A 22,732-nucleotide genomic window follows, 5' to 3' on the forward strand; every position below is an offset into this window, starting at 1 on the left:
AAAAATGCTCAACATCACTCGGAAATACAAATCAAAACCATGATGAAATACCACCTCACACCAGTCAGAATGGCTAAAATTAACAAGTCAGAAATAGATGTTGGCGAAGATGCAGAGAAAGGGGAACCCTCTTACACTGTTGGTGGGAATGCAAGCTGGTGCAGCCACTCTGGAAAACAGTATGGACGTTCCTCAAAAAGTTGAAAATAGAGTTACCCTATGACCCAGCAATTGCACTACTGGGTATTTACCCCAAATACAAACATAGTGATCCAAAGGGGCACCTGCACCCCAATGTTTATAGCAGCAATGTCCACAATAGCCAAACTATGGAAAGAGCCCAGATGTCGATCAACAGTTGAATGGATAAAGATGTGGTATATATATATATACAATAGAATACTACTCAGTCATCAAAAAAATTGCAATCTTGCCATTTGCAATGACGTGGATGGAACTAGAGGGTATTATGCTAAGCGAAATAAGTTAATCAGAGAAAGACAATTATCATATGATCTCACTGATATGTGGAATTTATAGAAACAAAACAGAGCATGATAGGGGAAGAGAAGAAAAAAATAAAAGACAAAATCAGAGAGGGAGACAAACCATAAGAGACTCTTAATCATAGGAAACAAACAGGGTTGCTGGAGGGGAGGCAGGTGGAGGGATGGGGTAACTGGGTGACGGCCATTAAGGAGGGCATGAGATGTAATGAGCACTGGGTGTTATATAAGACTAATGAATCACTGACCTCTACCTCTGAAACTAATAATACACTGTATATTAATTAGTTGAATTAAAAAATAAAAATAAAGTATTTTACACCTCCCTGGAAGGAGCCCTCCACCCTTTCCCATGTGATAGGTAGATGACAAAAACCTGATTGGGTAACAGGCATCTGGAGGGTTAATCAGATTAAAACAGAGCCAATAAGCCCCTAAAACTCCTAGACTTAGAAACTCCAGTGGCAACCCTCTCGGGTCCCTTCCCTCTTCAGGAGCTCTCTACTATCACTCAATAAACTTTGCTTTGCGGCCCACCACTCTTCGTCTTATCTACCTCTTCATTCTTCATGCAGCGTGACCAAGAACCGCTGGCACTGAAGGGAAAGAAATTCTGCAACATGTCCCCTTTTACATTTCAGGCACTTCATTAAAAACATAACCTAAGCTAGTATGGCTACTCCAAGAAATGATATGATTATATTCCTAAGTATACATATAGTAAAAACCACAATACAAAATTTGAAAATCAAATATCCTATTCATCCAGCATTTTAAAACAAGGTCAATTTAGAGACCTAAATATTAGGGGGTTACCTATCTTAAATGTAGGTGTCATTGCTTGACCTGGGTTGTTGGTGGCTTCTGTACACCAAGTAAAACATTAACGTCCTGACTTGTTGCACCGAGTAGAAGTAGAGCAGGCTCCCAGCAATTCTGAGAGCAAGAAACATGAAGCTCCCTGTTTTTGTAGTAGATGCCTTTACAGCAAAAGCATTTCATGGGAATCCTGCTGCTGTTTGCCTCCTAGAAAATGTAAGTACTTGGTTTTGAAGTGTAGTACCTGAAGTTCTAGATTCCTGGAGAACCAAATATTTCCTATTAAAAAAAAATCAGACCGACCTGTTTGTCTTTGGTTTGTGTTCTATGTCAAATGATATCAGCAATGTTCATGTCTGCAAGTTGATTTTGACCAAACCATATGATGAGAATGCTTGCATCCAGATTCTTTAAGTCTGGAAAAATAGAGATTTATTTAAGGAAGAACTAAAACCAATTAAAAAAAGATACAGAGAGCCCTTTGTTAGCTATCAGGCTTTCATTTAGTGAGCACTAATTGTGAAGGTGAATGAAATTATACGAGTTTTATGTGACTGGACATGGCTGATATTATATTTAACATAAAAGATTTTATTTTATTTATTTATTTTTTTTTAAAGATTTATTTATTTATTTATTCGACAGAGATAGAGACAGCCAGCGAGAGAGGGAACACAAGCAGGGGGAGTGGGAGAGGAAGAAGCAGGCTCATAGCAGAGGAGCCTGATGTGGGGCTCGATCCCAGAACGCCGGGATCACGCCCTGAGTTGAAGGCAGACACTCAACCGCTGTGCCACCCAGGCGCCCCAACATAAAAGATTTTAGCTGAATATCTTTAACCTTACCTATTTCAGACAATTAGAAATTCTTTTCAGGACCAAGCGAAAAACATTTTGCAAGGAATTAAGTTAGTAAGTAGAAGGAAGGAATTAAGCTCTAATATAGGGAGAACTTTGTTTCCTGAAAGTCTCATTTTAAAAATGGCTTTTGAGGGGCACCTGGGTGGCTCAGTTGGTTAAGTGTCTGACTCTTGATCTCAGCTCAGGTGTTGATCTCAGGGTCATGAGTTCAAGCCCCGGTGGGGCTCCGTGCTGGGCATGGAGCCTACTTAAAAAAAAGGGGGGGGAAGGCTTTCGATTAGGATAAGTATTAACAGAATAGTTAAATATTCATTGACCTTAGGTGCTTTGTGTTGGTACCTGACTATTAGGAAACAAGCCAAGGAGACCTTCCACTCAGAGCAGTTAGTTCAAGGGTAGATTATCTGAGAATTATTCCAGAAACACAGTAAGCAGTTGTACTAGTTTGGGCAAAGTGTGTGTTAGGGACTTCAAGTGCAGTGAATGTCAAGCTGCACATGAAAATCACCCAAGAATCTCTGGGGGTGGGACCCAGGCAGCACTGTTCTTTAAAGTTCCCCAACTGATTCTAGTGAGCTCTCAAGATGAGTGGCTGGGGTTTTACTGAGATGGGTGAAGATTGTTGGTGGAACCCTTGTACACTTATTTTCTCCCCCAAGCAGAGCAGCAAAATGGTGAAGAGTCCTTATCTTACCTTAAGAATATATTCATTATGCAACCTTGCAGCTGGCATTTTCCAACCGTAAAATGCGGAAAGCAATAAAGTTAATAGGCTTTATCAAGTAACACAAGAGCTTGGGAGGATTAGTGAGAGAATGATTAACAACCAGATTCTACATCGTGAACTTTGTTTAGAAACAAGCTGGCAAACAACTTCGTGTCAAAGAAATGTGGAAATGACTGAAACTGCTTGTCAAGAGTCTTAGTATATTTGTTGCATGTCTCCATGTAGTATTCTTGAAGAGTTCTGAAAATAGTTTCAAGCAATTTACATACTCAATTTTCGCCAGATGACAAGAATTAGCATTAGTCTTCAACGTATTCCTTTTACTTCCAGTACACTCACTGCACACCAGAGCCTTTCTCTCTCTTCAAATATATTTTATGTGTTATTTATATATTTGGAAAAACTAGGATGTAAAAATTTAAGCAAAGAACTCCGCATAGTTCAAAGCGATCTTCTTCAGTAAGAATGGAAGAAAGAGAAAGAAAATAAGGAAGTCCATGATTCACGAATGTTCTGTGAAGAGTCTCCCAATTCACTTCTGGGCTTTGGATCATTGGTACCAGACTAATTTGGTGGCTTGTTAGGGACAACTGAATAGATAATCTAAAGAATAATTCACTAGTTTTCGATTCTGTGGATGTGAGAATCCTGTTCTCCCGGAGACTAATTTGGCATTTCCCCAACTCATAACCAATAAAAATTCTAATGGAAGTATATATTGTAGTTTATGCCCTTGGACTCTTTTGCCCATGGCTGGACACAGTGGATGCTTGAAACGCCTGGAGAGAACACAGGTAAACTCAGGAAAATATCAGAGACAAGTAAGTGCTAAACCTCATAATGTTGCCCACAGTTCAGGAGGTGTTTAGCCTATCATTACCATATTCTACAAGTATTTATTGACATCTACCACAAGCCAGACTTTGGGATACGGATAGGAAGTACAAAGATTAGTAAGTTTGCCTGCCCTCAAGGAGCTCAAGGTCTAGTGAGAGAAACAGACTTGTAAACCCAATGATTATTCAATAGTTACCATAGAGGCTAAAAGATTTCATGGTACCAGGTACAACAGGGACTCAGAGAACAGAACAATGTTGGACTTTACGGAGGAGAAACTACCTCAGGTTTTAAGCGAAGGGCTTCAGAGGAATATTCTTTTTTGTTTCGTTTTGTTTAAAATTATTCGAAAATTTGACCAAGATGAGACTAATCACAAAAAAAACTTGGTGGACAGACTTAAGACAAGGCAATTGCACTTTGAGCTGTTTGAATACTTGAAAAAAGAGACTTCTTTTTTTAATAGAAGACTTCTGGAAGTAAGGAGAGTAAAAAATTCTGGGTCGCACCATTCCAAGAGCTTCTAGACTATTCTAAAGTTTGTTTTCTTTTCTAGACAAGTCCATTTTTTAAAATTTTCACATGAGTAACTTATAACACTGTACATTAGCTGAAAATAAAAGCAAATTAAGGGTTAAATGAAACATGGAACAGATATTTGAAAAAAAATATTTAAAACCTTAAAAAATTGATGGTGTCCTCAAATGCCTGACAATCGATTTGACAACAAAGATCATGGAGAGGTACGGAAAATGTATAGAAACAATATTTTAAAAAAATTTTGGAGGGCACCTGGGTGGATCAGCAGGTTAAGCATCTGCCTTCTGCTCAGGTCATGATCCCAGGGTCCTGGGACCGAGCTCCACACAGAGCCCCGCATTGCGCCCTGAATTGCATTGGGCTCCCTGCTCAGTGGGGAGTCTGCTTCTCCCCCTCACTCTCCCTCTGTGTGCTCTCTTTCTCTTTCTCAAATAAATAAATAAAATCTTAAAAAAAATTTTTTTAGGGGAGGAGGGGCAGAGGGAGAGAGAGAGAGAGAGAGACTCTTAAGCAGGCTCCATGTCAAGCATGGAGCCCAGTGCAGGGCTTAGTCTCACAATCCTGAGATCATGACCTGAGCCGAAATCAAGAGTTGGATGCTTAACCGACTGCACCACCCAGGTGCCCTTAGAAGCAATATTTAAAAAAATATATTTTATGTATTTATTTGAGAGAGAGAGCGAGCAGGAGGGAGAGGGAAAGAGAATCTGAAGCAGACTCTGCACTGAGCGCATAGCCCGACGTGGGGATCCACCCCACAACTGTGAGGTCATGCCAACACCTGAGCCAATACCAAGAATTAGAGCCACTAGGCTCCTCTAGAAACAATATTTTATTTATTTTTATTTTATTTTATGATTAAATATTTTATTTATTTGAGGTAGAGGAAGACTGAACGAGAGAGCAGAAACAGGGGAAGAGAGGGAGAGGGAGAAGCAGGCTCCCCACTGAACAGGGAGCCCGATGCAATGCAGGGCACAATGCGGGGCTCAATGCGGAGCTTAATCCCAGGATCCTGGGATCATGACCTGAGCCGAAGGCAGATGCTTAACTGACTGAGCCACCCAGGTGCCCCCAGAAAATATTTTTATATTTTTAAAATAAAATAGATATATTACTTTGACAGCTATGTAAAGACTACAGGAACTCATGGCCAACTACTTGAATAGGTCAGAGGGCTGGGGTAGCGCTAAGGGGTGATATGTTGTTTATTTTTCTGCCAATCAGACTTAATTACTGAAAATAACATAACAACAGGGGTAGGGAGCCCGTATTTATTCTTCATGTTCTAACAAAGCCTCAAGTTGTTTTGTTTTGCTGTTCTTGCTGTTGTGCATATGTGCACATGCACGTGTAGGTGTGTGTTTAGGGAGGGGCTTCTCAACAGCGGGTATTGATACTCTGGACTGGGTAGTTCTTTGTTGTGTGAGGCCGTCGTGGGCAATGTTGGCAGTATCCTTGGCCTCTGCCCACTAGATGGCAGCAGTCTTCCCTTCGCCCCCTGTCAGGACAATTAAAAATTGCCCCCCCCCAGAACGACTGTGTCAGAGGATCTTTTCTAAAGACTGATTTTATTTAAAATTTATCTATCTATTCATTCATTCACAGAGCATGAGCAGGGCAAGGGGCAGAGGGAGAGAGAGAATCTTCAAGCAGACTCAGTACTGAGCGTGGAGCCTGAGGTGGGGCTTGATCTCACAAACCTGAGGTCATGACCTGAACCAAAACCAAAAATTGGACACTTAACCAACTGAGCCACCCAGGTGGCCCTCAGAGGATCTCTTCTAAACAGCGCCTTATTCTTGGGTTTTCCTGTTGCAGTTATCCATAAGAACAACAGTGCTGCGTGTCTCGTGTATGCATGCACTCCCATCCAGCTGACATTTACTGGCTACGTACCATGTGCTGGACACTGTGCCAGGATCAAATATAATATTCATATCTATGCATTTTTATTGTTTGAAATACTAACCCAATCATTTCCAGTGACAGGAAGGAGGATTGGCTTTGCACTTTTAAAGAGGAATGCCTAGTTTTAGTTCCTAAACTAACTTGCTTTCCAGTTTTCCTGGTTAAATTTAGAGGGTAACAAAACCCTTTAAAAAAAAAAAAAGCCTCTTTGCAGCTTGGTCTGTTTTGTATTTAAGGAAAAACGAGTATATAGCAATGCTGTGTTCAGTTTGTGCTTTAACTCATTTGGGGAAGCTCATGATGCAGTGGCCATTTCCCAACTTGGTGCCTTTCCTTAGAGGATCACTGGCTCTGCGTGCCTACACTGGGTCAGAGGCTCCTACGATTTCTAAGGTGTTCCAAAGTTATATCTCATTTTTATGCCCCAAAAAAGGCATGATGAAGAGTGCGGAGAAGATTTTTCCAGGGCACTGAAGGTTTTCTCTTGCCCAGTATTTGAGGGAAAAGAGCAATACAAGGGAGGGGGAGATGCTGATGTGGGAATTTCTTTCACTGGCTTCTAGAATATAACTCTCAGCCATGGCTATGGGAGCAATGACTTCAGGCAAGTTCAGCCAGATACTGTGCTAAATTGCTTTTTATATATTATCTCATGTAACCCTTACATCTACTTTAAGAGAAGGTCCTTTTAAAAAATTTTTATTTTAAACTAGGCTCCACGCCCAGCATGGAGCCCAGTGCAGGGCTTAAACTCACGACCCTGAGATCAAGAGTCAGATTCTAAACTGACTGAGCCACCCAGGCACCCCTAAGATTAGGTCTTATTATTAGTATCATCCCCATTTTATAGATGAGAAGACAGAGGCCGAGGAAAGTTAAGTAATTACCTAGATGGCTGACTTCAGGATCCCACCACAGGTCTGCCTGACTGCAGATCCCATGCTTTTAACTCATCATACTTACTGCCAGACTAGATGTCCTCCCCTTTTATGTTCTCCCATGGCACCCCTTACTTCCCAGTTGGTAGCATGTGTTGCTCTTGTTGTAATTCATTCAATGGCTCTCTTCCTCACTAGACTGCACATTCTATGACATCTTAACCTCTTCTAACTTATTCCATGACACGTGGCTTAGCAAACGAGAGGCACTACATAGCTATCTGTTGAGTGAAAGTAAATCTATTAATTAAATTATGGCAAGATCTCTTTCTAAGAATTCTAGCTGACTAACAACTACTGATCTTTTATTGTCGTTGGTAAGTTGAGATGGGCAGGCTATGCAAAGTGAGTATGAGCTTTGGGTTCTATGATGGAGCTGGAGAGACGAGGCACCCACAAGAATCATCAGGAACAACTGAAGACTGCCTACAGTTTGAGTGCTGCATTGTATGGACATCACTTCAAAATAGGAAATCCAAGTGCTTCAGAAGGAATCTCCCATTTCTTCCTGGATGATTTAGAACTTTCCGTATCCAAGTGCATTTCCTTTGCTGGGATCTATCTACAGCAGAGGGACAAATGAACAAAGACAGGACCGGCATGTTTAGGCTGTCATATTTCCAAACTGCCACAAGATGGGAGTATTTTAAAACTTTGCTCTGATTTTCTCATTAATGTTTGTGGGCCATATGGTGATGAAAGCTTAGCGTCCCAATGCAGCACACTGGAACTCAGAAAAACAAACATGGCTCTGTCTTCGCTGTCAGAAATTTGACTCATGAGATCGCCAAAGGGAAATGGATATTAAAGCAAGAGAATTCACAGTTGTTGGTGTGTGACTGTTACGTGCTGCATTTGAAAATAAACAACTTTAGTGTAAAATGAAAAAATTGGAACAAAAATTCATTTTTTTGCATGATTGCAGTCTTTTTGTTTCTCAAGCTCCCAAAGTTGCAGCAACTTTAGCCTTCTAATGATTCACCATTATCTTGACCTTTGGCTCCAGCATAGAAATTCGGCTGCCTGTCGTGCATATCGAGGAGGGCTGCTATTAAACTTTCTATGGCGTGTCTGGTCCCTCAGGCAAATAGCAAGTGCATTTTGAGTGTTCTGGGACATAAACTACAGTTGCAGAAATTCAAATGGCAATTGGTACAATACACCAATGTAGAGAGGACAGAAGAGCTGATGGTCAGTGAAGTGTGTATTCCAGCCGGTGTGCAAAAAAGCCCATTTGCAAAGAAATCCGTTAACAATAGATGGTGAGCTTGGCTACAATGTAGGATGCTTTAATGTTTTTTGAGACTCTTGTCCTAAAGGTGGAGGGAAACAAGAGACAAGGAAAGGAAGGACGAGGATAAGGAGTTTGGCCAGATCAGAGGAAGGACAGGCAGGCACCGGAAGTTTCTGCAGCCACCGCGGCAAATCCAGAAAGACCAACGCGGGCTTTTCTTTATCAGCCCTTCAATCCCCACCGACGCCTGTGACTGCAGACTCTGTAGTGGGGAATTAATTGGCCCCCAGTTTCTCAGGTGTTGTACGCCCAGGCATGCGGGCCGGTTTCCAATAAGCCGAGAGAAGTGCTTCTTAACATTGTTGCCTGGTTGGCTGGGACGTCCCACAGACCCCAGCCCCTCTACTCAGGGGGGGACTGCTCACTCCCCAGGCCCACGGGTGTGACAGGTGTTCATGCCACTTCATTCCTACCATCCTAATTCTCCTTACCTCGGCTCGCAGAATCCTAGAGTGTCAAAGATTTAACAGAAGGAGAATAGAAGTGAGGTCAAGTGACTTTCCTAAGAAGCATCTCCAACACAAAGCACTTTGCCCGCATTCTCCTCTCCAGCTCACCAAAATATGCTCTTTTCCTAAGTCCACCTCACAGCTTCATCTTCAAAGTTCTAGAGTACTTTTTGTCAAAATCTATGTGTCTCAATTACATACTCTCAGGTGTTGCCCACTGTTGCTGATTCTCCGCAAGATGCTAAGCCCCTTGAACATGGGTTCGTATCGTAACCACCAGGGCTTCTCAAACTTTGATATGCACGTGGATCACCTAGAAATCTAGTAAAAAAAAAAGAAAGAAGAAAGAAAGAAAGAAAGAAAGAAAGAAAGAAAGAAAGAAAGGAAGGAAGGAAGAAGAAAGAAAGAAAAATTCTGATTCAGAAGGTCCGGGGTGGGGCCCGAGACTCTGCATTTCTAACACATTCTCTCGGTAGTGGTGCTGATGCTGCCGGTTTGGCACAGCACTTGGGAATTGAGTGATTGCTGCTTTCCCTTCCAAACGCTGCGGACTCCGTCTTAACTGATAGACATTGGTTCTCCCGTCTGCAGTGTGCTACAGGGATAATAATAGTCTGTCTTTGCTATGGGAGGCAGAGTGGCGTGGCTGGTTAAAGCATGGGTTTCGAGCCACTCAAAATCAAAGCTAACATTCACCAAGTACGTGCTATGTGTTAGGCACTGTGATGAGCACTTAACACGCATGACTGGATTTAATCTTTTGACAGAAAAGTGTTAAATAAAACACAAAGCCATTGTGTTACGTTTGGGTTTTCAGACAATAAATATCAATTTCTTAAGTCATTTCTCTCTCTCTAGGACTACAGAGCGTCTATAGATTTTGAAGACAGTGTCCCTCTAAGAAAACCTTAGTAAGTCCGCTAGGATTTTTGTATCAGCTGATAGTTTAAAAATCATGACTGATTTCTCACAATAACCACTGTTTTGCGCCATATATGCCATATACGTGTATGTGGAAAGTGTTTCAAAAGAATTTGAATCAACTAAAAGATGATGGGTGTTTAACTCGCAAAAGTCAGATAAGTGAATTATGAATTTATTAGTATAAAGTTATAAATCTTATTTCTGGGTTTCGGGGGCTCAAGAATAGTAAATTTGGCCAAAGCAAAAGTGAGTGCATTTGTCTTGAGACTTCTTTAGAATTCAAAATCTAACCAGTGAGTATTTGTGGATTAAAAATTCGATTTTCATTCTCTAAAGGAAAACTCATATTTCTGACCCATTTTTTTTCTTGAGTTAAGAGGAATGTGTGTGTATGTATATATATGTATTTGTGTGTCTCTACAGGAACTCTTTCAGCTAAGTGCTGTTGTCCTCATTTTAAAGGTGTGGAAACTGAGGCTCCATGAGATTAAGTGACTCGCTCACTCTTGCACTGCTACTAGGACCTGACCCAGGATACAAGTTCAAATTATTTTTTAACCATTTATTTTGAAAAATTAAAAACTTACAGAAAAGTTTTGAGAATGGTACAATGAACATCCGTATACCTTTCCTCTAGATTTACTGGACGTCACCATTTACAAAGCCCACATTCCTAACCACTCTACCATTTATTTGGCATATTGTGACCTTAGGATATTACACAACCTCTCTGTGTTTGATTTCTTTATATGCAAGTGGATTAAAATATCTATACTGAAGGTTTTAAAGATGAAGATGAAGTGGGGTGCCTGGCTGGCTCAGTCGGTAGAGCATGTGACTCTTGATCTCAGGGTCGTGAGTTCACGCCCCATGTTGGGCATAGAGCTTACACACACAAAAAAAGTAAAAATGAAGACGGAGTGAATAATGTATTCTTCCAGCAAATGTTTCTTGAGCTCCTACCATTCTGGGATGAATACAAGGTATAAGTCAGAAAAAAGCAAGATAGCACATTGTATGCCCTCATAAAGTCAGATGTTGGGGGACAGACAATGAAGGGACACACTGGGTGAATTCAGGTGGTCTAACCACTGGGAGGAGACAAAGCCTTTAGACAGAGCAGTCTGGAAGTCTTCCTGGAGGAAGTGACCTCTAGCCTGAGGCCTGACTCATAAAAGGGATATAGAAGGGAGCAGAATGGGCCAGCCTACCCAGAGTGGATGCTGAGGATATTTTTATCCAACAAGAAAGGGAGATTGTGGAGTTTCCCTTTGTGGAGACTGTTTAGAAGAGAGCACATGCTCTCAGGTAGACTAGAAAATAATCTGATGAAAGACAGGGCCAGTAGGTTTTCCAGTCTGTTCCAGCCTTGTGCATCTACAGCTCTTCATAAAGTGCTACAAGCATAGATTTCCGAGAAACAATCTTTATAAAAGTGTCCTGACTTCTTGGCAAGTATTTCCTTTTAGGCATGTAACTTTTAGTATTAATAAGCTGTGTTATTAACTAATGGCAGTTGCTGTCCAAGGAAGTCTGATTTGTGTTTCTGGAGTCTCAATAAACTTTTGTTTCTAATTTAGAAATTGGATGAAGACATGCATCAAAAAATTGCAAGAGAAATGAACCTCTCTGAAACGGCTTTTATCCGAAAACTGCACCCAACTGACAACTTTACACAAAGTAAATATGCTTTTTTTTTTTTTAAGCCATTCTTGAACGGTACCAGAAGCTGCTTTTCCAGTGGGGGGAACGATATTTCAGAGAAATGCCCACTGACTATTTGCATGCAGACAGGAGAGAAGGCGGGGAGATTCTGATTTGGTTTTCAGTTCATCTGGGGGAGCAGGTGTTGGGTAATTTGAATGCTTCAGCTCCAGATCTGGCACCGGGGAGCCTTAGGATGCTGGCCTAGACTTCAGACTTGACTCCTTCACAATGCGTTTCCCCTATTAATCATGCTAGTGTAATATTTAGAAAAGAATAAGAAAACGAAAAGTTTGTGACCCACTTGTTTGGGAATGATCTCATCTCTCTTTGGCTTTTCCTCCTCTGAAGGTTCCTGCTTTGGATTAAGGTGGTTCACGCCGGCGAGTGAGGTTCCTCTCTGCGGCCACGCTACCCTGGCTTCTGCAGCTGTGTTGTTTGACAAAATAAGTAATGTGATTTTCTTTTATGAACCCGTCACTGAGCAAAGAGCAAGTATTTTTAAAAATTCTCACTCTTTGTGATGAATCAAAGTCAGTGGTATCAAGACATTACAGAGTCTATTCATGCCCATGACGCTGAAACAAATATAGCCCCCGAAACTTTGGCCTTTCTGAATATGTGCTGGGCCTGTTGGAAAGCTATGGTCGTTGTTCCCCAGAATGCCATTTTATTTTGAGCAGGAGCTCTCTGGTCTCTGACCAACACAGGAGGGGAGCTTGCAAGACATAATAGGCGTCTCACATGACGTAGTATTGGGGAACCATAAGGCACATTTTGCTCCGGATTTGTCCCTAACCACATTGAGATTCATTTCACAAGGGTTCTTCTTCTTGTTCTTGTTCTTGCTCTCTCTCTTTTTTTTTTAAGTAAACTCTATGCTCAACATGGGGCTTGAACTCACGACCCCAAGATCAAGAGTCACATACTCTATGGTCTGAGCCAGCCAAATGTCCCTCACAAGAGCTTCTTTACTCTAAAGTTTAAAGATTCATGAGCCCCGACTATCTACATTTCCCTTGTGAAGAGATGATGCTGTACCAGTTTTCGTCTTGCTACATTTAGTATAATAAAGATCAGGGCTCTGTGGGAATGAGGCTGAGGAGAGACGCCTGGAAATGCCCTAAAAGTGGAGATGGAAGCAGCCGTGAATAGGTCTAGACAACAAACAGAAAGTTAAACAAGGAAATAAACAGGACGATATGGCAGAGGGTAACTGTGGGGAGAGCAGCGTTGGAAAAGGAGGTTCTCTGGGGAGTGACTTAGATGGGGAGGGTACGGGGAGGTGTTATAGGGCAAGTTCCCCTGGGAAGCACATTGTATGCGGGGAGAATTGCAGGCAGTGTTCTTGGAGTCAATATTGGTAGGGGAGTAAAGAAAGCAGAATAGAACAGAGGGACATGTAGAACTGCAAGTGGTAGCAACAAAGACAGGCCTAGGCCAAATCCACAGGGAGATCCTTCAAGTAGTATAGTTCCAAGTTCCAGATAGAAACAAAGGTTCAGGCCTTTATACTCTCCACTGACCAGCCTCTAATGCCCAGAAAAGCAGCCTGACTTTGGGTAAAGTAGCTCTACTCACCAAGGGTGATTCGCAGAGTGGGACTCAGCTGAGAGCTGTCAGTCCCCAGCACCCCCTGCAGCTGGGACATGGCTGCATAAAGGGGGAGACAATCAAGGCTTTGGGCTGTGCCTGAGAGTAGGCGCCTCCTTAAATGCTTGCCTCTGTGTTTCCCTGCCTCACCTAGTCCTGGCCTTCACAGGGCAAGGTTGAAATGCCAGACAGCAGCGTCCACTAGAGAAGGGGATCTTCAGGCTGAAGACTAGGAAGCCATGTGTGCAAAGAATTTGAGTGGGAGGAGGAGTATTTGGGCAGAGGCAGCAGCAAATGCAAAACTCCTGAGGTGTAGTCTGTGTACCTGGAGTGGCTGGAGTTTCCTGGGGATAACTGGGAGGAGATAACACTGAGGACCCTCTATAATGTAATCCACTATATGTCTTAACAAGATAATTTTGGTTTTTGTGGATAGCGGACAAGAATGAGGGCAGGCGAATAACCTGAACTATGGCTTAGGAACTCAGTCTCGAAAAAAAGATTTTACTGAAGTTGGATTGAGTGCTTTTTGAACACCCCACATTGTTTGGTGTGAGGCAGAGATCTGGAACAATAGCCTTCAGATGGATCACCCCACAGGGTGGTCTTAAGGTTAGATAAGATAAAGTATGAAAAAACGCTTTGCAAATAATGATGTCTTCCACCAATTATAATGAGAAAAATTAAACTTTGGGTTTTAGAGTATACATTTTATATTCAGTGAAAGTTAATCAAAATGCCAAATTTCCTTACCTTTTAGACAGGGTTAAGTTTTACAGAAATATTAAGGGAGAGTAAAGAATTAGGTCACAGATCTTTGTTTTCACTAAAAATGTTCCCCACGTTGAGTTCATTGAGGTGGTCCAAGTTGTATCAGTAACATTAAGGACTAGTATACCAGCATTTGTGGTTCAATCTTTAAACAAAAAATTCATGTGTAGCTTGGTTTATTTAGGGTAAGCTCGATTTGTTTCTAGTAGACTGTCCATAATTTGTATATTCTATTTGTCATCCCCTTGGCATATTTTAGACTAGTATTATTTGTAACAATCTAGTATTGTAGGTGGATATTTAAAAATCTGCATTAGAAAACACTATTTAATCCCTATGAGGTAGGTTTAATTAATACCCCATTTTATTGATGAGGAAATTGAGGCTTAAGGAGGTTAAATAATTTGCTCAAGGGCACAGTTAGTCAGCATAAAGGAGCTGGCATTTGAAGCCCTGCAGTATGATGTCAGGCCCAATCAGTTACGTTCTTGGTTCTCAAGAGAGAAGTTGGTGAGGGCTGTCTCTACCCTGGATCCCAGGAACCCAAACCCGAACCTCTCCTTACACGGAAAGGCAGCATTGCCAGGGACAACACTATAGTGATCAAAACAGATGTGCAAATATAGAACAACATTTATTTTCCTATTTCTTGATTTCCTTTCAAAGAGTTTTCTAATTGTCAAAGTAAGACACTTTTTTTTTTTTTTTTGGCAAGAAAACGTGAATAGCACTCTAACCTTTGTCACTCTGAGTGGGGAACTGAAGGCCAGAAGAGCAGAGGACGGTATTATCCTGGATCTACCTCTTTATCCTGCCCACCCCCAGGTCAGCTCTTTATAACTATTGCCACGAACCATATTAACTGACAGCTTTCGGACCTTACAATGGTCTTGTCTTTCTTCCCCATCTAGGATTTCCATGAAGTGGAGGACTTGATAAAGGTTGGTGAAAAGAACTAAACCTAAGTTTGTGTAATATGTTTGTGTCATATGTTGTTTGAACACAATGATTCAGTACCGTTTGGGGGTGCTTGGGTGGCTCAGTCGGTTTAGTGTCTGCCTTCAGCTCAGGTCCTGGGATTGAGTCCCGCATCACGCTCCCTGCTCTGCGGGGAGCCTGCTTCTCCCTCTGCCTCTTTCTATTCTCTCTGTCTCTCATGAATAAATAAATAAAATCTTAAAAAAAAAAATTCAGTACCATACGACCCCCAAAGACAGGCCTTCTATCAGTATAAGCGTTCCAGCCTAAGCTTGGATGAAAAGTGCATGGTGCATTTGAGGTGTGAATTATAATGTTGAATCTATTTGGTGAGAAGCCTGAACAGTTGTCTCTGGCTCTTCATGGCCAGCATTAGCCTCCATGAGGGGGAGGAGAGACTGCTGTGTGGTGGGCCAAGCGTGAAAGCAATGGAAACAGCGGGGCAGGGTGCCCCGATTTCTGTGGTGGAGAATGAGGCTGAGGTGAGGGGCTGTGCTTTGATGGAGGAGGGCAGGAAAGCCTGGGCAGCTTGATAGAGAAGGCAAGATTCACAGCCTGGCTTCCTCAAGAGATCTAGGTAGGGGTGGGTCTTCAGAACAATAATAACGATCATGCTAATGAACATTTTTGAGAGTAGCCCCTGGGCAGTACCACGCGGTAAGCTCTTCACATGCATTTTCTCACTTAATACTGTCAGGGTGAGGAAGGCGCTACAGTCGTCCTATGGGGATTCCAGAGGGCAGCACTGGACAACCCAGTTCTTAGTCTGTAGAGACGAAAGGGCCTGGTCAGGACGAGGGCAAGGGCTGCGGTGAGAAAATCAATTCTCACTAAATGGCTTATTGTGGGTACCACTGGGGTGTTTCTCGGTGAATTTTCAACTACAACATTTATAATCTCTTTAGCGTCTTGCATTATCTATGTTTTCAAAGAGTCGAAGCAAGCCTTACAGATTTCGATTTTACACTCAGCGCCACCCATGCCTTGGGTTTTGGAAGACAAGCCAAATTCATAAATGAACTACTTTAAGCATGTGGACAAGAAAACGAACAATATTCACAGTACAGACCTTGTTCATGGTGGAAAGAACTTAACATGGTGTCTCTAAGCCTCAGGGTCAGCATTTGTAAAGTGGGGATGCCAGAGGGTTATTTATCCTGAGTGTTGTTATTTTGTCTTCCTAGAAACTGGTCATGATTCCCAGCTGAGAATTAGACTTTAAAATTGACATCAGAATTCATGCAGAGGAGGGCTGAATGACCCCTTGGAGAAACTGGAAGGCCCTGAGAACAGATGGGGTCTGGCTGCAAGTCTTTCCATTTCCAGAGGGAGGGACATTGTTCAGCTGTGGTCACAGGGGCAGACTATCGAGGCACCACCCAAAGCGGAGGGAGTCTTGGATTTGGGACCCGGAGCATCTTAGTCCCTAAAGAAGGTTAGAGAACCTGAAGCCACCTAATGATAGCCAGACAACTACAATGTAATTCTCATCTGCTCTGCCTACAGGCAGTGGTGGTGCCAAAGGGTGAGTTGGAGGGGCTTCCCCTGCTCATCAGCCCCTCAGCACTCCAAGTCAACAAACACACAGACACAGAATGTTCCAGGGTGTTAGCAAGACTATGCACAGTCTCAGGTAAAGGGTGAATCCGGGTACCTCTAGGAAATGCTGCTACGTTACTGATCTGCAGCATACAGTCTACGTGAAAACAGGGCTTGCCGAGCAGAGCGGCATTAAGATGAGTGGTCCAGTCCCCAGTTCCATTCAGACTGCTGGCCCCGAGTCCTTGCCATGTAGAACCTTCTAGCTCCTGCTGCTGGGACTCCACATGTATTATTTCATTTAATCCTCACAACGGTACTAAGAGGTGGGCCTGAGGCCCCCATTTCTACAGACAGTAGACAATAGTGACTCAGAGCTTTGACTCCAGGGCCCCTCAGACCTGGGTCAAGGGGTGTGTGTGTGTGTGTGTGTTTGTGTGTGTGTGTGTGTCCCTGGGCCTCTCTAAGTCTTCCTCCTTATTTGTGAGGAAAATGCCCATTTGAAGGATTAGCGTGTCGAGGCACATGGTAATACTTGTGAACAATGCCTGTCTTCTGCTCTCAGAAGATGAGCTCAACCCCCTTAAAGGTCTCTGGTCTTCAGAAAACTGGCCTTCCTTGGGCAGCCCCTGGAGTCCTGAAACTGAGCTACAACTCGGGATTGGAGACATTGGGTGTGCCCGGCACTCAGGAGATGCCCCTGAGAGGCTGTTCCCCATGCAGAAGATCGATGATTTGGCCCAGGGCGCACTCCTGAGGGGTTTTTGGTCTGTGTCCACAGACTGCCATAGGTGATACCCGGGTCCAAGACATGTGCTATTCTCCAGATACCCGAAAACTCCTTGTCCGGCTCAGTGATACTTACAAGAGGTAAACAAGATTTTTGGCTTTAGCAGCACTTTGGGGAGGGCTGAGAACCCAGATTTATAGCCCTGGCTTTGTCTGGCTGTGCTAGGTCCAGTCAAACCATGACTGATGCATCAGAGAGTTTTGTTCCCCGGGAGGAAGATACTCCACTTGACCCCTCCTCCCCTCCTGCTGAGCTGTTTGGGCAAAAGCTGCACCCTCGCTGGCTTCCCAGAGTCTGTGTAGTGGTCTGGGTTTGTCCTAATGCATCCCATTTATGAAGCAGGTCATTCCTGGAGAACCTGAAGGTGAACACACAGGATCTGCCGCAGGTGGAAAGCACAGGGAAGGTGAAAGGGCTCATTCTCACCCTTAAAGGAGAGCCTGGGGGGCAGACCCCAGCGTTTGACTTTTACTCCAGATACTTCGCGCCGTGGGTTGGTGTGGCCGAAGACCCCGTAACAGGTACTTTTTGACTTGGGTCCTGGGGACGGTTCAACAGTGGAGGAAGGTAACAAATAGCTCTTTAAGTGCCCTTCACATGACCCTTCAGGTTGTTTGGGTTTTGAGCTGTTTTTGTTTCCCAATCTCCCCCTACCCTATTCCTTCTCTGAAGTCTCATGTGAAAACCACTGAACTACGGAGGCAGTACAGCAGGGTTAAACCTTCACGTTCAACAGCCTGGATTTGCCTCCTAGCTGCCTAGCTGTTGACCTTGGGAAAATAAGTTAAGTTTTTAAAGTTTCTATTCCCCTTGTTGTGATGAGCACTGGGTGTTACATGAAAGTGATGAATCACTGAATGCTACTCCTGAAACCAATATTACACTCTATGTTAACTAACTAGAATTTAATTAAAAACTAACAAATAAAAAAATAAAGTTTCTATTCCCTCCTCTATAAAATATGAATAATACTTCATAGGGTTATGTAAAAACAATGCATGGTAAATGCTTAGCGCAGTGCCTGGCACGAGAAGTGCCTGATAACTATTAGCTATTTTAATAATAATGACAGAACTGGTTCCCTGAGCCAACACTTCCAGATTTGCCATTTGCAAAATTCAGGGGCCGAAGTCCACTATAGTCACAAAGCCTTTTTTGTTTTTTTCAATGATCAGCCTGCGTGATCATTGGCACCTAAATAGGAACTCCTGGGTTGTAGGTGGGAACTACGGACAGGAATAGCGTTCCCAGAACTGCCCCCCAAAGTGGGTGGGATGGCTTTGGGAACATGGGGATTCAAGATCTATCAGCCAGAAGCAGAGGGATGAAATCTAAGATGGGCAAGAATGTGAAGCTTCCCCTTTTCATCCTCTTAGAGAAGAGTGGGCTGTGCAGAAAAAGGGAGGAGTGCTTGATGGAGGAGGCTGGTGGATGGGATGGTGGCCAGGGCAGAAGGAGGCTGGAAGGAACTTCTGAAGCTCCTGCTCTGAACAGAAGACAGAGGCTCAGATGGTTTCAGGACTTTGACTTAGTTACTCTCTGAGAAACAAAACACATGTATTTCAAAGCTTAGCAAAGCACTTTTCTTAAAGACTCGGGAAAATGCCCAATGACACCCAAACAGGTACAGTTTGACCCTCCCCCATGGAAAAGAAGTTTCGAGTGCATTTACACATGCACAGCTGCTTCACAAAGATTTTAACTGGTACAGGGAGCAAGTGTTTCCCCTGTAATAATGCTTTTCTAAAGTGGGAAGTTCAGTGATGATCAACCGTCTCAGCTTGCTTGAGACTGAGGGATTTCTCAGCATACAGGACCTTTGGTGCTCAAAACAGGGCAGTCTTGGGCAAACTGGGATGACTGGTCACCCTAGGTGGGCCTCCCATGATATTTAGGAAGTTTGCCTGAAAAAAACCCCATCCTTTTCTCCCCCAAAGACTTTTCTATCAGTTATTACTTTACATTTTGTTTCTTCATTTTAATATCTATTCACTGATCTAAAACTAGGGCACAATTGAGTGAAAAAAAAAATGCCTCACTAAAAGAAAGTTCTTTTGGCACTCAAAACCTAAAAGTTTTGGCTTGGTGGAAAATTTAACCTTTTGTCAGAGTTCTCAGTTTTCCTTGCATGTTCATCCTAGGAGGAAGGAGCTATTTCCCTTAAAAGATAGAGAAAGATTTAGGTGAAGCCTAGATCTTCCTACCATGGGCTGACAATGAACTGATTGGACAAGAATCAAAACCTGCAGTTTAATTAATTCAAAAAGATATATACACCTCTATGTTTATTGCAGCATTCTGTACCATAGCCCAGGTATGGAAGCAACCCAAATGTCCATTGATAGAGGAATGGATAAAGAAGATGTGATGTGTATACACACACACACACCCCCACACTAGAATATTATGCAACCATAAAAAGGAATGAGATTTGCAACAACATGGATGGACCTAGAGGTATTGTGCTAAGTGAAATATGTCAGACTGAGAAAGACAAATACCATATGATTTCACCCATATGTGGAATCTAAGAAGCAAAACAAATGAAGAAACAAAAAGCAGAATCAGACCTATAAATACAGAGAACAAACTGATGGTTCCCAGGGGGAAGGGGGTCAGGGGATGGGTGAAAAAGGTGATGGGGTGTGGGAGGTACAGGCTTCCCATTATGGAATGAATAAACCACAATAATTAAAAGCACAGCACAGGGAATATAGTCAGCAATATCATAATAGCTTTGTATGGCGACGGATGGTAGCTACACTTGTGTGGGCACAGCATAACATGCAGAGAAGTTTAATCACTGTGTTGTACACCCGAAACTAATGTAACATTGTGTGTCAACTAGACTCAAATTAAAACATTAGGAAAACCCCCCTGCAGGTTAATTCGGCCTTCAGAAACTGTAAAGCATAGCAGTTACTTTGTTTGGAGGAACTTACCCATAAATTCTGTGTCTTCCTTTCTGTGTTCATTCATCATTCCACACTCTGCTGTGGTCATGCCCAACATAATGACGAAGTCATCTAAGGTTTAGTCAAACTGGATAGTGACTGCTTATAAATGTACCACAATGTCACCCCTGTTTTTGTATCATAACTTTTTATTTCTTTTAAGGGTCTGCACATGCTGTTCTCAGCAGCTACTGGTCCCAGCAACTGGGGAAGAAAGACATGCGTGGTAGGGCAGTTTTTGTTGTTTTTTCATTTTTTTAAAAACTTGGTAACTTTAAGCTAGCATTCCTTCTCATATGTACTATTGACTTGAAGATGCAATAAAATGTCATATATCACCCATATGAAAATGAAAGGGTTTAAATTCCTTCACCCTGAATCCTCTACTCAGAATATCTTCTACCCCTGTTCCTCCCAACATAGGGACACAATTCTAATACAGTAAGTGCCCAAGAAATGTTTGTTGAATAAAATTAACCAGCTATATAACTTTGGCCCAGTGAGGTTATTTAGAATGTGACAAGTTGAGATGGGATGATGGCCAAAGTTCCTTATTGCCATTGCCCGTCACAGGATTGAATCAAACATGTTGCTTTTGAACCAAGTGCCCTAATGACTTGGGGAGGGGGGAGAGGAAATAGATTTCAGCCAATGGAGGCTACACAGTCCCTATAATCAAAGTAGGAATCTGACCCTCCAGGATGGAGGTCTTACCTAGTGGGAGGGTCAGGCCTCTGTGACTCTGATTTGGGGATAGCAGGTTGGCCGGTCTCTCTTTGGTGAGCCTAGTCTCTCCCCTGCACACTGAGCCCCAGGAAGGCAGGGGCTGTGCCTCTCATTTGCCTGACATGTGTGGTTGCTTGATAAGCACATGGGTGAACAAGCTCCATTTGTCCTTCAGACCTGGAAAGATGGGGCTCTCTCAGGAGGGCCAGGATCACCCCTCTTTATCCTTTTAGACTTCTAGTCCATGCCTCTATCTTATCACAGGTCCTCACTTACTCCTAGACAGAAGTGGGGAGGAAGCTATGGGCGGGGTGTGTCTGGGACATTACGGGAAGTGACAGAGGAAATGACTCAGGAAGAGAAGAGAAGAAACTGTGTTTGTGCTCCCTCGGTCCTCTGGAGAACAGGGCAGGCTGGGCAGTGCTATGGATAGAGGACGGAATTTATTCTTTCAACTGAGTTGGGAGGGTTCTGGAGCTTATAAGAAGAGGTCTTTCACTACGTTCTGTGAATTAGAAAGGGTGAAAATGAACAATATTAATGCATGACTTGTTTTATGTTTTCTTTAGCCTTTCAGTGTTCCCGCCGAGGAGGAGAACTGGAGATGTCACTGCGTCCTGATGGACGGGTTGACATTAGGGGTGCCACTGCTGTTGTTTTGGAGGGCACACTAACAGCCTAGAGGTGGTTGTGGTTCGATGCTAAGATTTTGAATAAGTATTTTCTGTATAAAAAGAAATGTAAGCGGCCTTTACCAAACTTGCATAGCAGCTCAGTTCATCCTCATGTTAGAAATAGGAAAATGAAGACATATTAAGGGAAATTTCATCATGCTTCCTGACTAATTAATTAACGGAGTTTTGGCTCTGCCCATGAGTGTATTTGAAATAGAAGTAACCAATAACAAAGAACAATGTTGTCACCTTTGATTCTGACTACCAATCACAGAATGAGGGGCACATTTATGAGGAGTAAGATCAAACCATTTAAACTTAGGTGTGAGTATCTGATAGACTATTTCGTAGCCATTAAAAAGACCCAGTAACTATGTGGAAATACTGAAAAATATCTCATGACATAATACGAAGAAAGGGAATTACAGCAGACTACAAAATGTTAGCAATGTTGTGTTATGCCTGTGGACAATATGAATGTATATGGACAAAGACGGGTCATGAAGAGAAAAAGGTGACAGCTGTTCATATGTGTGTCGGGGTAAGACTGGGAGTCATTTTAAAGCACCTGAAAAAGTATTTCCCTTATTGGAACACACTCATGTTCAATAACTAAAAACCAGGATATATAACAGAATACAAAACACCCAGAAATTTCAAAAAATGTATGTGTATTTAGTGTGATAATAAAACTAAACACTAAAAGAAATATAATATCTTTATCTTGATGTATAGCTTTAGAGTGATAACTTAAAAGGCATTCTTCTCTTACCTTAATAAAATTGGTTCTAATGTCACTTTGAATTCAGTTAAATCTGTAAGGTTGAATCATATAATTGATGTTGGGATGGGGACTTTTTCAAGTCATTAACAATGTTTTTTTTAAGGCGATCTCATCGATGACAATTCTCAGCCATCCCAGAAACTGCAAGCTAATCAGTTAGAAATTCCAGTAGTGTCCCAATTTTTGTCACCTTACTGCTACCATGTTTTCTATTTTTATTTATTTTTGCTAAGACATGTGACAGTGAACTTCTTCTAGCAGTGATCTTGTGTTTCCCCTAATTTGCAATGAAGTAAAAATTCATGGGCTTCAGGGCTTTAATTTAATGAGTTACCAATGACCTGCCACACACCTCACAGCTTCTCCCAACACATCAGTGGGTCATGACACCGAGGGTGAGACTCACTGGGCGGT

The 22,732-nt window shown here is 42.5% G+C and overlaps 1 protein-coding gene and 1 long non-coding RNA gene across 4 annotated transcripts; one reads left to right on the top strand and one right to left on the bottom strand.

Moving 5' to 3' along the window:
* Positions 1-1,399: 1,399 nt before the first annotated feature.
* Positions 1,400-22,331, top strand: PBLD (phenazine biosynthesis like protein domain containing). 3 transcript variants are annotated; one of them, XM_044386122.3, is made up of 10 exons: positions 1,453-1,541; positions 9,740-9,792; positions 11,386-11,485; positions 11,861-11,959; positions 14,589-14,698; positions 14,785-14,814; positions 17,172-17,260; positions 17,520-17,701; positions 20,298-20,360; positions 21,430-22,331. In XM_044386122.3, exons 3-10 carry the CDS (start codon positions 11,401-11,403, stop codon positions 21,540-21,542), a joined length of 771 nt encoding a protein of 256 aa, XP_044242057.2. In that variant the 5' UTR covers positions 1,453-1,541; positions 9,740-9,792; positions 11,386-11,400; the 3' UTR covers positions 21,543-22,331. The 3 variants fall into 3 exon arrangements, with proteins under 3 accessions (XP_026360107.2, XP_044242056.2, XP_044242057.2); XM_026504322.4 differs by lacking the exon at positions 9,740-9,792 and having other exon boundaries at positions 1,400-1,541; positions 17,523-17,701; XM_044386121.3 differs by lacking the exon at positions 9,740-9,792 and having other exon boundaries at positions 1,404-1,541.
* On the bottom strand, positions 1,445-2,922 carry LOC130543077 (uncharacterized). Its single transcript, XR_008958093.1, has 2 exons — positions 2,880-2,922; positions 1,445-1,741 (listed from the first exon to the last, which is right to left on the bottom strand). It is a non-coding gene; the product is annotated as an uncharacterized LOC130543077 (long non-coding RNA).
* Positions 22,332-22,732: the final 401 nt, after the last annotated feature.

The sequence above is a fragment of the Ursus arctos genome, unplaced genomic scaffold, assembly GCF_023065955.2.
Source record: "Ursus arctos isolate Adak ecotype North America unplaced genomic scaffold, UrsArc2.0 scaffold_7, whole genome shotgun sequence".
Taxonomy (NCBI): Eukaryota; Metazoa; Chordata; class Mammalia; order Carnivora; family Ursidae; genus Ursus; species Ursus arctos.

What these genes read in the sequence shown, in the direction of transcription:
- PBLD (XM_044386121.3), top strand. Translation starts at nt 1,458, where the DNA reads ATGAAGCTCCCTGTTTTTGTAGTAGATGCCTTTACAGCAAAAGCATTT. An exon ending in CTGTTTGCCTCCTAGAAAAT is followed by an intron (nt 1,542 to 11,385) that starts GTAAGTACTTGG and finishes TTTCTAATTTAG; the next exon opens with AAATTGGATGAAGACATGCA. An exon ending in GGGGAAGAAAGACATGCGTG is followed by an intron (nt 20,361 to 21,429) that starts GTAGGGCAGTTT and finishes TGTTTTCTTTAG; the next exon opens with CCTTTCAGTGTTCCCGCCGA.